This window comes from Neolamprologus brichardi, chromosome 20, assembly GCF_056152115.1.
Source record: "Neolamprologus brichardi isolate AB-2024 chromosome 20, ASM5615211v1, whole genome shotgun sequence".
NCBI classification, from domain to species: Eukaryota; Metazoa; Chordata; class Actinopteri; order Cichliformes; family Cichlidae; genus Neolamprologus; species Neolamprologus brichardi.
The window spans coordinates 11234021-11251668 of record NC_142123.1 but is presented as its reverse complement, the minus strand read 5'-3'; the positions used below and the strand labels follow the sequence as shown (position 1 = coordinate 11251668).

At 40.9% G+C, this 17648-nt stretch overlaps 1 protein-coding gene across 4 annotated transcripts in view; it reads right to left on the bottom strand.

The window, feature by feature from the left end:
• Positions 1 to 17648, bottom strand: part of mtor (mechanistic target of rapamycin kinase) — a 75508-nt gene that overhangs the window by 11624 nt on the left and 46236 nt on the right. For 3 of the 4 annotated variants that reach the window (XM_087834225.1, XM_087834228.1, XM_087834226.1), the window contains 14 exons: positions 15342 to 15442; positions 14653 to 14768; positions 12011 to 12088; positions 11425 to 11532; positions 8246 to 8371; positions 7497 to 7628; positions 5459 to 5574; positions 3212 to 3329; positions 2510 to 2707; positions 1799 to 1899; positions 1533 to 1629; positions 1302 to 1400; positions 1052 to 1174; positions 192 to 374 (listed from right to left, as the gene is read on the bottom strand). In XM_087834225.1, the coding sequence (XP_087690351.1) occupies positions 192 to 374; positions 1052 to 1174; positions 1302 to 1400; positions 1533 to 1629; positions 1799 to 1899; positions 2510 to 2707; positions 3212 to 3329; positions 5459 to 5574; positions 7497 to 7628; positions 8246 to 8371; positions 11425 to 11532; positions 12011 to 12088; positions 14653 to 14768; positions 15342 to 15442 (1696 nt within the window). The remainder of the gene's footprint in view (positions 1 to 191; positions 375 to 1051; positions 1175 to 1301; positions 1401 to 1532; positions 1630 to 1798; positions 1900 to 2509; positions 2708 to 3211; positions 3330 to 5458; positions 5575 to 7496; positions 7629 to 8245; positions 8372 to 11424; positions 11533 to 12010; positions 12089 to 14652; positions 14769 to 15341; positions 15443 to 17648) is intronic. The other variant, XM_087834227.1, reaches the window with a different exon arrangement.

The window sequence follows — 17648 nt, the reverse complement described above, 5'->3', positions numbered from 1 at the left end:
AGCATGGATAGAATGTTTAATCATTAATCTTTAAGCCTTTTTTGACAGAAATGTAACAAAATAATGTGAAAGTCATCATTTACATTTAGGAACAGAATCAGAAGCTAGTGCACACATGCTTGAGTACTGTTTCCAGTCCCTGTCGTCATTGCTTGCACCGCGACAACAAATCAAACCGAGAAGATTCAAACCTGATTGAAAGAGGTCTCTTTGAGGGTCTGTGGTCCCCTCTCCATCATGGCATGTAGGGGTTCCAGTACAGCAAACATGCCCTTGACGTTGCGCTCACCGAAGTACAGACGTGATGCCTCTTCAAGGCCCTCGTGCCACATCTCATGCCACAAGATGGCCACTCGGATGAGCTCCTCACTCACCTGGATGAAGGAAAACGAAAGGGAAAGGTCAGTCTGTAGCATAATGAGGACCTGTTTTCACAGGTAAAATCTGGACAATTTAAAATTGTTTTATACAGAAAATATAAATTGCAAATATTTTAAAGAAAAAAGGAAATGCAAAGTTCACCTTCATCAAGCTTTTTCCTTTTACAGGGTGATGTACATTACAATTCAATTACGATTAGAAATGTTCACAATCACAAGAAAAAAGGCTGATTTTCCTCCTCTGTTGCTAATTAGCCTTTCCCATTTAATTTTAAATGATACAACAAGTCATAACAAGACCCAGAAAACCTTATCTACATTTCTATAACTCATGTTTGGAAATTAAATATTTTGTTAATTATATATATAAAGAAGAAGCTACTGTCAGCTCTGCTCCCTCATTAATATGGAATCGCCACAGCAGTTAGCTCTGTTTGACTTGGCAGGTTTAGTCTTAATTGATTTATTTAAATGCTGGATGTCTTTACGCAACGCCATAAAAACCTTGTGTCTTCTCCCGGGTTCAAACCAGGGATCATCCACTTGTTAGCCAAATGTTTAGAACACTAGACTATAAAGTTCACATTTAACCCAATGGAACAAACCCACAACTTTTTACTATGCAATTTATAAAGATGTTTTAATTCAGTAGTGCAACAGAGATGTTTTACCATCATAGCTTGCTGAACTAAGGTGTTGCAGTGTTCACACATGTTCTTCAGGATCTTGTTGGCAGCATTGTGGCGGGCGGTAGTGGTGGACTTTGAAGCCACAGTCAGTGGGTAGATCAAAGCCTGCATGTGAACACAGAACAACTGCTGATCACTGAGGGTACAGCTTTTAACTTTTCATAAAAGAAATGTGGCTGTGTGGCTGTTCTGTGTTCTAAAATGTAGCCTCCAGTAGAATAAGCAGACTTACCTGGGGATGATATCGTCCAATGTCGGTTAGCAGCTGGTGGATCAGACGGCCCACCAGGGCTCGAGGGGTGTCGATTCGAGCTATAAGCTGCGGGATGACCTGCAAATATAAAAACATTGCACTATAAGTATACACTCAAATCAGCCTTTTCTCCCACCCAAAAAAAGATTTTTCATATGATTTTATTTCTAGGCTAAAGCCTCTTTAAATTTGTATCTCTACATATATTACCTGCAGCCAGGTGTCTATTTGAATGGTCTTGATGCCTTCCACCAGAGCTTCATTCACTTCGGGCCAATGACCATAATCAAACCACAGAGTCAAAACCCTGAGCAGTAGAAAACAAAATAAAACTAGACTCTCTTTTCCTTTTTGACCATTGTGAATCAATCACAGTCAGCCACTAGAGGGCCTCCTGTACTCACATAGCACATATGGGTGCTCTTTGGGCTACTTGTCCAGTGTGTGTGTGTGTGTTACAGTCGGACACAACTCACCTAAGCGTGTCCTGCAAGTTATTTCCTCTGGACAGGGAAATGGAGCGGAAAAAACCTTGCACAGCAGGAACTGTGTACAGGAGCAACGTCTTTGAGAGGTCCTAAAGCGAGAGAGTATAAAAAAATATGCTTTTCATGATTAAAAAACAAACAGTCAGATGACAACCTGAACAAGTCAAGCTGCAGTTTTCAGCCATGTCAGTCTTGACTTTTGACCATTTTGATGTAAAATATTGCAGTTTTAGATTTACGTGGTGTATTATCAGTTTGAACCTGAATTCTTATATGTTTAATGTGTTTTAGATGACAGTGAGACATTAAAAGATTCAGCAGATACTGAACTATAGATGATGTCTCTTTGTGGGCATGCTAAGATATAGAGAGCCACTGCAGTTGAGAGTTTAGAAAAAGAAATAGGAAAACTGAAGAGATTTTTTCAAAGCTCTGTATAAACAGAGTGCAATAAGAAGATCATTTTAGGTTTTTGAGATGATTTTGTATAGGAAACAAAAATGCCCAAAAAACATGCTTTTTGAGCAAGTATGTGCAGAGGGATCTCTGACTGATGAGCAGTTTTGAACATTTGGCGAAAATATGTGTATAATGGCTTACACACCAAGTCAGATATGTTAAGTATCATAAAGCACTAGCTGAATTTAGAGCGCTTGGACAAGAGGACACCGAATGCTCAGTGTTATTTCCGTAACTCACCTCACTGACCTTCTTCTGACCTGGTGAGGGCACAGGACTGGGATCAGTGCTGTCAACCTCACTGTCGCTGTTGCTGGCTTCACTATTAGCACTGGCACCACTGGCGTGCCGCAGCTTCTTCTTTTCATCTCGCCCTTGGTTTTGGTGTTTGTAGTGCAGCACTGCCTCAAAATTCATCACAGCCCAGGCGTGCCAAGCCTGCCGAAAGATGGTTCAAACTGAGTGAAACTGGTGTTCGGAGCTATTAACTGGAAATAACTTCCACGTTTGTTCATGATGTCATTTTCCAGTTTGCTATGGGACAGATATCTCCCAGGGCGCTGTAATTTCTCTCATACAAACATATGAGTTTGATGTTTGCACTGTTATGCAACCTGCTATTAAAGGTTGAAGCTGAAGCGAGTTGGTGAAGATGGATGGGAGAGAGTCTGTAGAGACGTCTCTGTAGCCTGCAGCACAGGCAGAAAAAGCAGAGATGCTTTCAGCTCTTCCATCACCACATATCTTTGATGTGATGGAGCGCAGAAAACAATTGGAGAGTATCTACTGAGCAAAATAATAAGGGCGCAGGAATGGAGGTCTAAGGTTTTCGTAGTGGCATAACAGGGCTGAGACGTTTACTTACTGACACAGCTGGGATTTTATTGCAGCCAGAGAGAGAAGTTAAATGTTAAAGGTCAGAGTTAAAAGAGAGGAGCTGACCTTGTACCAGTTGCGGTCATGCTCAGTTGAATTGCTGTAATACTGCAGAACTTTGGGGATGGTGCTCTCATTGATGCCCTGCAGACTGAGCTGCCACTCCCCGAGCTTCAAGAAACATCTAAATGGAGAAAGAGAAGAGGGAAATTCACTCTAACATTAGTACTTAAATCACATGTAAATATACCATTTTGACTGGCAGAAAGAAGTTATTTGGTGCACCATATATTATAAGTCAGATTTAAGCCCTTGATATTTCTGGCATTAAGAATTTAAACCTCTTTTAGACCATGAGAAGGTAATAAAGATCAGCGCCATTAAGAGAAGCTCTGCAGAAGAAGATAATTCAGTGACTACATTAGTGACAAGGAAACAAATGTACTCCAGGGACAAGCCAAAAAGAAATATCTTCATGAGTTTATAAGCATGCTTATGTTGTCATTGCTTATAAAGACTTGGCAGTCACATTCAGGAAATCCAAGGGCAGTTTATATAAAAAGGTCCGATAATGATGCACAGCTTGGAAGTCTCATAGGCATATATCAAAAGTAGTAATACGTGAGGCAACAGTTCATTTATCTACTGAAAGGCTGGAGATTTTCAATTATCCAAACCAATTTTCCCCTAATTTAACCCAACGGTGAGCTTTGTGGCATCCCAGGAGGACTTTGCTCAATCCATCATCCAAAAAAACACAGATGCTTACAGGCAAAAGTCAAACTAGTTGTGCTTGGCAGGGCCAAGACACATAATTCAGATAAAACTACTCTAAACTGAGAAACTGGCAAGCACTGCTTTGTCAAACCATCTATCAGTACTGTGGATATGTCAGAGCCCCTCCAATAAATTGCCTTTTGGATTACGTAATTTCGTACGAGTGCTTTTCCATGCAGATGTACAGCTCAAGTTCAGCATCTGTGCGGAACTGTGTCCGTAAACTGTTGACAGGTTCAACTTTTACTGAAGGAAGGAGTTAGGACGAGGCATCTGGTGACATTGGAACATGTTTCTTCCGGCAGCAGACCCCAGAGTTATTGATTAGTATCAGTGGAATTATACAGGATAGTTTGGGGGTGGAGGTGTCTGTATGACTGTGTATATGTGAGTGTCTGAGCAGTCCAGGTGTTCTCCATACCATGTAGTCAGGCTGTATTAAAGAAAGTGTGTCAGAATGTCTAGAGAGAACCCGTCCTGACTGACAGCGTACAGGTGTTTTTCCCTGTCATGCATTTTTTTTTTTTTTTACACAACCATTCTGTGGAAGATGCAAAAGTGAGTGGAAAAAGCCCCTTCTACCCACGTTCACACTTATGTGTTGTCACGTTTGATTTATGAGATGGGAGGGTACACATGACTGCTCTGTGCACATGGCCAAATGACACTGTGTGATTTACTGTACATGGGATTATACCTGTTCCCATGCAACACCTCTTGCTTATTTTGACTTATTTGAGAGACAATGCAGCACATCCAAATTCTTTAAAAAGTAATCAGTCTCTTCTGCACAAAGAAAAGCAGCTAAACCATAAAAGAAGGAAGTCTTGGATATCTTTCTCAAATATTTTGATGAGCCCACAAGAGCGTGCATCTTTTTTAACAGTCTGAAGTCTTTCCCAGTCATTTTTGGGAACATGAAACCTTCCATTTTCTCAGCCAAAAAAAAAAAATCAAATCACAATCTAAAACCACACAACAGCTACTGGAATATCGAGTTTTCAAAAGACTTTACTGCATCTTTCTTCCACTGTGAGGTGAGGTGATGATAGGGTAAAGGTGCAAACCAATGTGCCAGGACTATCAAATGAACAGCACAGCGCCTACTGGAAAAGGTGCAAACTAACAGCACTGTGGTGGTGATACCCATCAGCATGGTGCCACATTTCCTGCCAAAAGGATTTGTTTATTGAAAGCTTTGAGCCTTGGAAGAACAGAAAAAACTAAAATCACACAGGATGCCAGTGGATTTGTAAAAGGTGCTATGCCAGTATGGGTCACGCTCGTGGAAATAAAACTGCACTGGACATGACCCTACGTGTTTAGAGCATGAGGGAGGAAATACATGAGGTTACTTTTTCCTTGCCTCAGCATGTTGCTTTGGGTTTTCTCTGCCATGCCAGAGTGGGTATACAGAGACTGGCAAAGGGGAATACATTCTCAGCTTCTTAAATGATTTCTTTAAAACTAAAGCTACAACATTGCAGTTCTGAAAGTCCACTTCTATTTTTCCATCTTTAAAGAAAAAGGTCAGACCTGGCCATCAGCTTATAGAGCTCCTGCTTCCGCTGATGGTCCTCAGCTGCAACGGCGTGTTGAGCTTGCTGTTGCACTCCTTGCACAAAATGCTGCATGTGCTGGAAAGCGTCGATCTGGAGAGATGCAAATAGCAATAGCAAATAAACTTTAGCATGACTTTAAAATATATTTGTGTACGGTTTGCATCCTAATGAAATCAGTTAAGTCAAACTACACAAACTGCACATTTATGATGAGTTTTTTATTTCTGGTTTGACAGGTTTGTGAGTGTTTTATCAACGCTGATCACTTCTTTAATTCGTGCATTCATGAAACCAACAGCAAACACTGTTTTCTGAACATATCAGTGTCGGTGGGCTTACTGTTGGTTCTACAGGGGAAAGCCTGCTACTCTGTTTTGCTAGCACACCTCTGCAGTCAAGGTTTTTGTTAGTCAAGCTGGTTAAGACCTCTATGACGTGATCTTAAAGCAAAGAAAAGTGTCCTATACACTATTCATCATCCCCAGATTTGCAATGCTGACCAGTAATCTGCATCTTTTTCACCTGATCATCTGCATGAATGCATATATATGAATATATATATGAATCATTTCCAAAAGCATTGCCTTTAATGCTAATTTGACTATTACTGGTAGATGCCTTACTACTGTGTGATTCAGTCATCAGTGACAGGGCTAATGTCCCTGAACAAAACCCAGAAGCAGTAGGGTCCTGCCCCTGCTCTTGCTCTCTGTTTTTATATTATTTGTCAGTTGAGCAGAGCAGCTGGTCCTGGCAACAGCAGTGCTCATGCTCACACTCACACTTACCTAAGTCCCCTAATGAGAATGCAGCCTGGAGCCACATATGCTATTTAACACCTAGAAATAAATCTGGACATGTTTAAGTGCGTTTGGGGGGGTGTATACTGTTTGCGAATGGGTGCAAGTGTGCTTGCGTGTGTAAAATGGCACAGGGCAGGGCAGTTCAATCCCATGCTGCTCGGGTGACACACACATTGAAACCTTGAGTCACTGCCGCCAGTAGTTGGCAGTTTGACCTGTGTTACTGTGCTGAATGCTGGAACACAGAAAGAACAAGTGTTTCTGAAGAAGTACTAACATTTATTAGCACTTTTTCCATTGTTGCCATGGATATTTAAGATTATTAACAACATTCATGTAAATGTAACAGCTGGGTTGTTTTACTGATCAATTCAGAGGCTCTGCTCTTTAAAAATTATATGAGACTGAGCTCCATTAGTCACTCGCTACAGGAACTGTAATTATTAAGGCCAATCCAATCAAACTCTTTAATATTTTCCATTTTCTGAAATATTGTAATTCTGTCAAATCTGCCACGTATCACAGCACTCTGCAAAATTATATATTTCCATCCACAGTTGCTGCTGGAAGCCCAAATTAAGTAAAAACTGAATAAAACTTCATTCGCGATTGAACAATATTGTATTGCAAATATGTTAACAATGGCTTTTTTTTCAATCCCCCAAAATGCTCTTCCAAATTGTATTTCAGGAAAAAAAATCCCCTACCTCATACCCGTGATTATAATTATGGAGCCTGTTGAGGAAAGATTTACAGACGTATCTGAAGACAAGATTGCATAACAGATTTTTCCTCTGGCTGTCACTGACTGCCTGCACTGACTATTAGTGATACATGCCAATTAATGTAAGAACCAGTGCTTACTACATTGTTTAAACTTGTGGGCAGCAGACACAAGCACTGATGTCTCATCATGTATTAATTTAAAATGGTGAGTCTTCTGTCAGAATTACATATCCAGCAATAAACAAACAAGCAATTAACATTTTTCACATTATTTATGTTATTTCTGGCTCATTTAAACCTTTCAAAAGAATAAATCGGCTGTTTATGAAATTACTGTATGGTGACTAATATAAGCACTCCCTTTCTAGCTTTGATGATTATTTCATTTATTCTCAAAACACTCATACAAGAGTGATCATTAGATCTCTAGTCATTTAGGAAACATTCATTTTGAACCTACAAAAACATTGTTGATGGTCCTACCTTGCGGCCACTCTTCCACATGTACTTCATGTAAGCATAGGTAACGTGAGGGTGGGTTGTAGGCAATGGGTGATCAAGTTGCTTGGAGGGGTCAACACCTAGGAGGAGGACCAGGGTCTTATGGGCCAGTGCCTAGAGGGAGAAAGTAGCCAAGAAAAAGTACCCGAGTCAGAAGACTCACAGTTCAAAAAGAATTTGGAAGATGAAATCACAGATATTACCCCTGACTTTTAGGGACTTGCAAAACTACAGAAACATCAACCTGTATTTGTCTTTAGTTGAAAACAGGTTTTCAGAAAAGAGGAAGACAGATTAAGACATTAAGATGGCCGTTCTCGTCTACTTTTAATGTTACAGTGAGTTATTTGAGATCCTGCTATCTTTTGTGTGCACTTAAATATAATAAGAGCAGATATGGAAAAATCTACCATCAATTATAAAAACGTTGAGGTCAAGGACAGAAAATTGCACAAATTTAATAGAGAAGATATGAACGATCAGGTTTCTAAACAGTGCTGATTGAAGGTGTGCAGCTGTTCTACTTTCATCAGTGCCAGCTAAAAACATTTCAAATGAAATATCATTTCATTTCAGGAGTTCATAGTGCACTTTACTTTGTTAGAAATGACCTTCCTTTTTTCTTCCTGGAAAAACTGATCAGAATCAGCTCTGATTTTGTTCTGAGTGCTGTGTGACTAGAATTCATCTGTAGAATCCCTTCCCTTGTACAAACATGTCACTGTACTCACCAGGCGTCCGCTCTTGCCACAAAGACTGGCATATTTCAACCAGGTCCTCATGTCTTCATGGGGGCTGATGACCAGAGATCTGACCATTAGGATCCTCTGCCAATCCTCTACAATGCGCTGACAGCCCTGAAGGAAAACACATATTGTTGTTACGTTACATTGTTCAGAGAGAGAGATGCCTACTAGTGAACCTTGAGAGAACAAACACACGTGAGGGAGATGTATGCTTCAATGACTTCACTATTATTCAGTAACTATAATAGCTAACACAGTTTAGTTTGGATTAAACCACAAGAAATCATTGGCATTGTGCTTATGAGGTATGAAGCCACATTATCCAATTCATCCACGTTGACTGAAGGGAACAAATGCACCTGAATGTGCATCATGGTGGACAGATGGTCTTAAACGACATCACTGCAGTGATGTAGCTGTCCTTCGAGACACAAGAATAAACCCATTTCATTTAATTAAACAGAATAAAAATTTCCAATATGTTTTAAAATACTATGGTTTTGATTGAAAATGAACTGTGAGCTGAAACAGCTGAAGAACGCAAGTAAACAACAAAGAGCTTTTATTGAGAGGCAATCTGCCAGAATTTGCCAAAAGAATCTGTTATATAAACGAGTAGGAAAAAGGCTGCTGTTTTAAAATATGTGAACAGAAGTACAGAGAAATACACAAAAGTCCTGAAATCCTCTTTCTTAGACGAATATTAAAATGTTTCACGACTTGCATTTGTTTGAGAAACAGAACACAAAAAAGGGGGGGGGGAAAGGACTGATCCTTTAACAGACACTTGGCCTTAGTTCGTGACTGAAACTGGGGTTTAAATGGACAGAAGTGCAAGAAATCAATCTGATACACCGATGAACAAACATCAGGGGGCTGTGTTTTCTTGCACCTTTACCATACCTGCAAAACTTTGATGAGGGATAAGCTGTTTAAGGGAAAAAGCACTTAACAGCAGGACACTAACTCATGGACAGATGTGTGGACTGTGTCAAATGACAAATACACAGTTTGATCCCCAACACAAGGTAAGATGACTGGGAAATATTATTTTATAAACTCGTGTGCAACGTTGAGTAGAAAAAGAGTCACAAGTGTTCTGTAATCGAGGGGGGAAATCTCCGAAACATAAAGCCAACTGGAAGTAGAGGAAACTGCCGTTACTCTACTTCCCAGTTGAGGCTGCTCCAACAGACAGTCAATCTCCAGAGACTTCAACATTAAAATTGACACATTTAGAACATTCAGAAGCATATTCACAGCGTGGTACAAAGACAGTTTCAACCTCTGTCCAGAAACCCACTGTGAGTGGGGTCAGTTTGTTTTTGTTTTTTTCTTATAACCTGGATAACTGAGTTAAACGCATTGCTGTGCTAAAGACAACTGCTGTATGTTAGGCCTCGCTTCTATTTCTTCATGTCATTAACTTGCACCTCTTCACTGTTTGTGTGTGCTGCTGGTTGCCTTTTTCAGCAACTTTAATGGATTAACTACGGTGATACAGACAAACTGGCTGTGATTCAGCACATTTGTGCTTCAGTTTTGGTGAATGAAATACTAATGTTTTATTAGTCTGTCTTTTTTTTTTTATAGCACAGATTAACTAGCATTTGCACTTGTGTCTTGAACCAATACAGTTAATGAATGTAGCTGGATAATCAAACTTGCTATAAGTAGCCGATAACTAATTTTTTTTCCCCATATAGGATAACTTCTAGCTCTAAATCCCACCCCCCAAAAAAAATGCAGAGTCCAGAAGCAGTGTGTGACGATAGCAGCTTTTATACTGTCTGTGGATCTGATACTTTGGTGAAAAAGTGTTAAAAATACAACAATCCAAAAATCACATATCACCCATATTGTTCATACACTCGACGTATTTCGGTTTTTGTTTTTGTTCAATAAAAGCCAGTGTCCTTTGTTGTATCTCGGGACACCACTGTGACCTTCTGGAGTGGGAGGAAAGTGATCCAATTGCATTAAGTGCGCTGGCATTTCCACGTCAGACTGTCCAAAAAGAACTAAAAAACAACATACTAAAAAAATCTGGGCAGGGACACAGTGCCTTCAGATGAGTACACGGTTCCTGGCACGTGGTAAAGGTGAAGGATGACACAGGTTTTTGCATTTCAATTCCGAAAATTTTCCAGAGCAGTGTCCGTAACATCTGAGCAGGAGAAGAGAAGCAGGAACTCCAAAAAGGGCTGATCTTAAGCCATATAATTAATGCTGCATTAGAACAACTAGAGTGATATGATTTAAAGTGTGAGGAATGGTGCATCACAGATCAAAATTTTAACAGTCTTTCTCTCTGACTTAATATTCCTCCCCTCAGCGTGCACATAAAAGGGCGAAACACAGTTAATTAAGATGTCACGCAAAATGGAAAAGATGTACTTGAACTTCATTATTTTACACTGGATGACATTCGGCTCAAATACCAAAGACTTGGCAGGCTGTAAATATTTCCCAACCGCTTGTGGAGTCAAGGTTGTTCCAAACATCCTTGTATTTCATTTAACAACATATACAACACTGAAATTCACAATTAATAATGATATAATCAGTCAAATGAGGAGTTTACAGTGTGGATTACATCAAACGAGCCACCCTTTTCATTCTGAAAATAAACTCTTTTTTTCATGACACTAATGGTACGCAAAGCCACTATATGATCAAAATTAATCTTCTTTTCTTTATTAGTCTGTGCACATGTTTGAGGAAGTTAATTTACTCTAAAAAAATATACGACTTATATCTGGGAATTGTTCTTTTAGGGCACGGGTAGGCAACACAGGCCTCGAGTGCCCGTGTCGTACAGGTTTTAGATGTGTCCTTGATGCAACACAGCTGATTCAAATGGCTAAATTACCTCCTCAACATGTCTTGAAGATCTCCAGAGGCTGGTAATGAACTAATCATTGATTTCAAGTGTGTTGACCCAGGGCGAGACTACGTCAATTAAAAAGTAGAAGGCAGACAGTTTACGTCAACTTCCACAGGCCGGGGGTGACATGTGAATGGATGGGTGATGTGGTGCATTCACTGGGCATTTGGAACTGGAATACTACAGAGTACGCACTGCGCTACAGTATCATATTTATTAAATAAACATCATAAAATAATATTGTGTGTGTTTGTGTCCACATATCGTGTGCTATTACCTGAAGCCTCTCCCACCATGTTTCCCTGATGATTTCCCTTCTCTCTGGCACCAGCTTATACTGGATTACCTCCTCTAGTTCTGACAACATCTGGCAAGACACCATGGCCTGAGAAAGAAAAAAAACATACTCATTTATTCTTACACAGATACTGAGTATAACAGTTGATTATAGCAGTTACATTGCTAAGATGGAGCTTCTGTGAATCATTAAAAGACCATAACAGCTTTTAAAATGATCAGAAATTGCAAACAAATGCATTCATTAACCCACTGGACCCAACTGTGCAGCTTCAGTAAACATTGGTTATACCGATATCAATAGTTTGTTTTTTTCCCCATATCTACCATGTTACTGCTGCACTATGGATCAAAATCTACTATGATCAGATTTCATATTAACAGCTGTTTTCTAGTTTCCGCTGTTAATATGTTTGGATAATACCATTTAGATACACAATAAAATAGACACAGCTGTGGCATGACATTTAGGGTTTGAAACTTGGAAGTCAAATGAAAATTCAATTTTATAGCTGTTACGCAAGCTCACTGCATATGAATGCTATGAAAAAAATGGTAACATTTACCCCGTAGGCTCGACTGTAGCTCTCTCCCGCCATGGCAGTCAGCTCGGCATCCAGGAGGTCTCTTGCTTTGTCAATGCACTGCATTAAAAGCACATTCAAAGTATAGTGTTACATTTGAAACATCCATAGTTTATCACCACACATAAATGTAAATATGCTACATTTCCTTCCCCCCCCCCCCTCCCCCTCCCCCTCCCCTTTGTTTTCAAAAAACTTTCCTGAATACTCCAACTATTAGTTAGCAAACGAGGCCTTGAATTCTCTCTAAATACACCACTGATACTACTGGTTGCAGAGGGCATTTCCTCAAGCTTGGCCCCTGAATGTACCATAGCACAATGTCACACTCTCCTAAAAACTCCCGGCGTCAGGACTGCCTAGGTTTGGGTAACACTAGGAAATAAAAACACTTGGTATAAAAGCACAAAGTCATGCTACAGCCTCCGGTTCAAACCTTTCTTACTTAAGAGCTGCCAACAGTGACACATTAATGCAATTAGGACTAGAATGCTTGCTTGTATAGGAAAATGATCTGAAGCACTGCTGAGTGCCAAACATTTTATAAGGACAAGTAAATGAACTGTTGAGAGCAACAGTACAAAAGTTATGTAACCACGCTTAAAGCTGTCAAATGTGTCTTAAAAATAACGTCAATTTTTACACAACTACAGAAAAAGAGAGGGTAAATGCAGGCTGACAAAGAACTCACAATGGAAGCTCTTAGTCAAGGTTCCTGCTATGAACAGAATACAAAAACCTTTTCTTTTCCATTCACTCTCCTCCCTCCTCCACTACATTTGGAGTTTTGGAGTGTATCACACACTCAGCAAGTCTCCAACTTTCCCTGTGAGACTTCTCCAAATTCAAGGATGCTGCAAACATTCCATTTCCGGTGAATGCGTACCCCGAGGGGCAGAAATACCGTAAATGAGACAAAGACCTGATCCAGAGTAGTTAAAGGGACAAACAAGGACACACGTATTCTAGCTGGAAGTCTGCTGACTTTTGAGCTTGTACAGTCAATGTTTTTGGGAACTGTTATTAGAGGGAAGGTAAAATGAGAGGATTACTGAGGAAGCGTCTAAGACCAGGACACACAGCTGTTTCAGACCAACTCCCACCAATTATTTTTTGTGGGGAGGGAAAGGAGCAACTGCATGCCAAAACAACTCCTCAGGCACGCACAACAAGATGGTGGTGGGGATGAGGTGACAATGAGGCTGCTTCTTTATAGTCTTCACTCTGTTATGGTCCTGTTTACTCCTGAATTACCACGCTGGGGCCTCATTGGAAATGTGCAGTCCAGACGACTCCTGATAAATGCAGTGTCTGGCTCCTGGCAGCACAACCAACCATCACCCAATGATTCTGTTCTTTTACGACAAGGTTGCATTTACGGTTTAAGTTCAGTGATATTAGCTTATGATTGCAGTTTAGTATAACAGCCTGTGTATGACTGTTTAGGCCCAAATCAGCCACTGCAGAAGAAAAAACAAACAAAAAACATAACTAGGCCTTGAAACAAAACTGAGATGTCAAAAAGAGGGATGTGACTTGCAAAACCCACAAGAAAATGTACAAATCAAACGCATTCAGAGAGCAGACGTATCATAAATCTTGTGCAAGGAGCATGACTAGTGTCTACACATCATCAGTTCAACAGACCAAACAGTGGGCTTTATAAAGCAAAGCAACCTGAAACCATTCACACAGATGCCGTCCAAGTCTCACGGAGCACATGTCTGGTTGTTGGGGGTATAGAGGAAAGAAAGCGTCAGCCAGCCTCTCAAGTGCGAGGATTACCAACGGCATCCGGAAAACTAGACTGAGCTCATGTCGATGTTCGAGCTTACTCCCTCTCTCCATCTGCTTCTCATTCCTCCTCTTTCATTGTGAGTGGCTTCTTGTCAGCAAAAAGTCGAAACTTCCCTTATTCTGAAGAATCCTGTGGGCCACACCTGGACCCAATCTCTAAATTGTGTGTGGTGTGGGAGGGCTGTGAAGGGAAAGAGAGGTCAGAGGAAGCAAGTCTCCAGGGCTTTTGATGGTGAGAAGGGGACACGGAGGATGAGTGGAAGGTAGCTGAAGAAGCAGGTGAGGCATGTGTGCGTGAGACGTTCCTCCATCCAGTTTGAACAAATGCATCTCCAGGGACCATGAACTCATCTACAATCCTCAAACGCGATCAGATGAGGAAAACACAACCCACCTGACCTCCACCAGACCTTGTCAACATGCAGACAGGAGGACTAATAGGCTCTTTATTTGTTTGAGGATAAATGCCGTAATGATTTCCAATTTGGGGAGTTACATAACATTTCCACACCAAGGAGGTACCACATCATAAAAGAAAAGAAAATACCCAAACCTTGTGTATTTTACTAGTTTAATGAACAGCCGCAGCTGATGGGAGGAATTTGATCCCTTTTGGAGCTGTAAAACAATTTTATGTTTCTTTACAATGTTTGGTTTTTGGTGATTTGAACGTCTCATTCTTTGCTATAAAGACTAGGGAAAATTCCAGACGACATAAGACGGGGTAATTTCAAGTGAAGCATGTCTTTATGAGAGTGTATCTAAAAATACACACTTTAGTGTATTTGTATGAGCCGGGCCCATTCGTGAATGATGACTTAACCCACCTGTTGGGCCAATGAGAAGAGGTCCTGATGAAGGGCTAGCACTGCTCTATAAAAAGCCCCATCGTGCGTGTCTCTAGGGATCATACATGTGTACTCTTCCATGCTGTCCCAGTGTCCTGGACAACAATAACGCCACAAAAAAAAAAAAGAACAAAGACAGGAGTTACGCAAGAACTTTGTCATAATGAGTAAATATTTAAATGTGGTATCTACATATTACTTAGTGTGCAGTCACAGCTACTTTGATCAACGCTCCACCGCAGCGTAAATAACGATAACCTCAATATTATGTTTTTCAACATCATCTTCAGAAAGACAAGCCTGCCAGTTGGGTGTCACATCTGGTTTTACCACTTAGTTAGGAAAGTCAAAGCAACAGACCAGAAACCTCTGGGGTTGCTTTAGCAGTGTGTTCCCTGCTTTTCTCCACCATTGCACATTACGATATGTCAATGTTGTGACTGGATACTATTCCCATCTGGTTATGCGAGCAGGACTTGGCAAGAGCTGGTACTGTTTTCACTGCTGCATTGTTTCACTGAGTCAGGCAGACAGTGGCTTAAGTGCCCAGCGATGGTATTTTCTGTACCCTGACTGCTAAATATACAGATATATATATTCACATTTTCACCCCATTGACTATTTTGAATGAATATTTGCAGTCTCATATTAAGTATTTGAGCGATTACCTAGACCCCAGGCAGCAGCAGCAGCCATGCGCGCCATCTTGGCCTGCGTTTCTTCACTGACAAGTGTCCATTCTTCACAACACTGCTGGTGCAACTGGCCCCTGGAAAACATTAACAAAACAAACAAATGTATTTATTTATTTATTTTTTGCCTGTTGGTTCTTTAGCCGTCAGAATTGTTGTCTGAAGACCAACAAGGACACCCAATGGATTTACTTTGCCAAATGGATCATCACGGCCTTGTCGTATTGGTCCATTTGATCGACCATTGTTGTTATTATTTATTTTATTTTATTTTTAGTTGTTACAGACCGGACAGACATGACTGAGGATAGGAAAGGGAGAAAGAAAGACCGACAAGAAAGCAGGACCGACAGCGCACAATGTGCTTGGAAATAGCAGCCAATAAAGGTGTAGTTTATGTCTGTGAACAGTGAACACCCGTGTGCACACCTGTGTGGATCAGCGTGCTTGTATTCAAAAGGTTTCCCCATGTAATGGTCTGCTAGAGGGTGTAGAGAGCCATAGCCCCGTCCCCCAGGGCATGACGCAGGCATGGAGGAGATCCAGGCTCCAGACATCCAGAGGCCCCAGAGTGCGAGAGCCCAAGGAGGACCACTGGAGGGGCATCCGTGCCACCCTCCTGGGAAGAGCTGAGGAGAGCCCCAGATGAGGGGTCACCCAGTAGCCACGGAGCAGAAGCCAGAGGGGGTTGCAGTGCCAGCCCCGATGGCCAGCAGAGAACAGGGGTGTGTGAAGACCCCAAACCTCTCTCCTCTCGCTCATGCGTAGTGTTGCTGCGTGTTGTTCTAAGGTGCATTTAAAACACGGGAGAGCATGGTGCTGCTGCCAGAGAGCAGCAGGTGTTAGCACGGCCCCTGCCGAGAACCCTCAATGTCTACATGGATTTAAAATTGAAAGGTGGGCATCTCGGTGTCTGAGATGTCACTCAGCAGTTAGCTGCTGACTAGGAAATAATCCAGACGAGAGTAGGAGTGATGGACATGTGAGAAGAAAGACTATTCCTTACTGTTGGGGGTGAAGTGAGCGCCATGCATCGCAAAGGCCATAGTCGCTCATATACTGTTTGATTATATTTGTGGACTGCCAATTGCGCTGAGCTCCTGTTGTGTTGAGCCTATCCATTTCTTCATTTACTCCAAGGTTGAGGTCGAGTCCAAGAATAAGTGTGCAATCAAGGTATTCAGAGAGTGCACTAAAAATCCGTGGAAGAATGAGGGTTCATCAACATTTGGACCATATATACTTACAATACATAGCTTTTTGTTAAATATTGATAATTTAATAATAAGGAATCAACCCCTTGGATCTATAACTGTATCGAGTACTGTAAAATTAACATTTTTATCTATTAAAATTGCTACTCCCCTTTGTCTAGAATTATAACAAGCTGCAAACACATTAGGAAACTCAGGTGTTTTAAGTTCGTTTAAACCTATGACAGGCCTGTGAGTTTCTTGTAATAAAACAACATCTGCCTGTAGTTTTTTAAGCTGGTTAAATATCTTTAACCTTTTTTCTCTGGTGCCAGCTCCATTTACATTCCATGTGACAAACCTTAGTGTGCCCATAATTGTGTGTGTATGTCTAATGATGTACGCTGGGTGTTTCGTTTAGACGGGTGAAGAGAATGTGGAAACATCACTTGTTTGTAAATAGAAAGAGAAAAAAATGTGCGGTGAGAGGCTCCATAAGTCTGACTATGTGTGTGTATATTCACTAATATGAACAAGCGTGGCTTGCGTGTGTGTCCTATAAGTCTGTGTGCGCTGTGAGGCTGTTGTAAATGTGCTGCCGTTGAGCGCATGTGTTTGCGTGATCGTGGTGTGTGAATATGCAGAAATAGAGGGTGTTGTTTGTAGGTGAGTGGGGAAGTAGGTGATCACAGCAGTGAAAGAAAAGAGAAAGAAAAAAAAAACACGAGAACGGTGAGCAACAACAAAAAAAAAAAAGAAAAGAAAAGAAACTGAAACATTCCAATTAAAGCAAACAAATTTAAAGTACTGGAGTGAGATCAACCCCACAGTATGTACAGCATTCAGGGGAAAAAACTGAACTTAACATGTCTTGTTAATCAGGTAACAAATAGAACTGAATACTGGAACGTTAAATAGACGGCCAAGATGACACTGAATTACAAAAGTCAAAGTAAGATGATGCACGGGAATGTTTTTTCATTGAACAGATACTGATTTGCATATCAGAGGTGTCTAATGAGGAAATTATGGTCCAAAAGTGGTAGCGTGTTTGCTTCTGACTGCTTATCTACCTTTAGACAGTATCTGT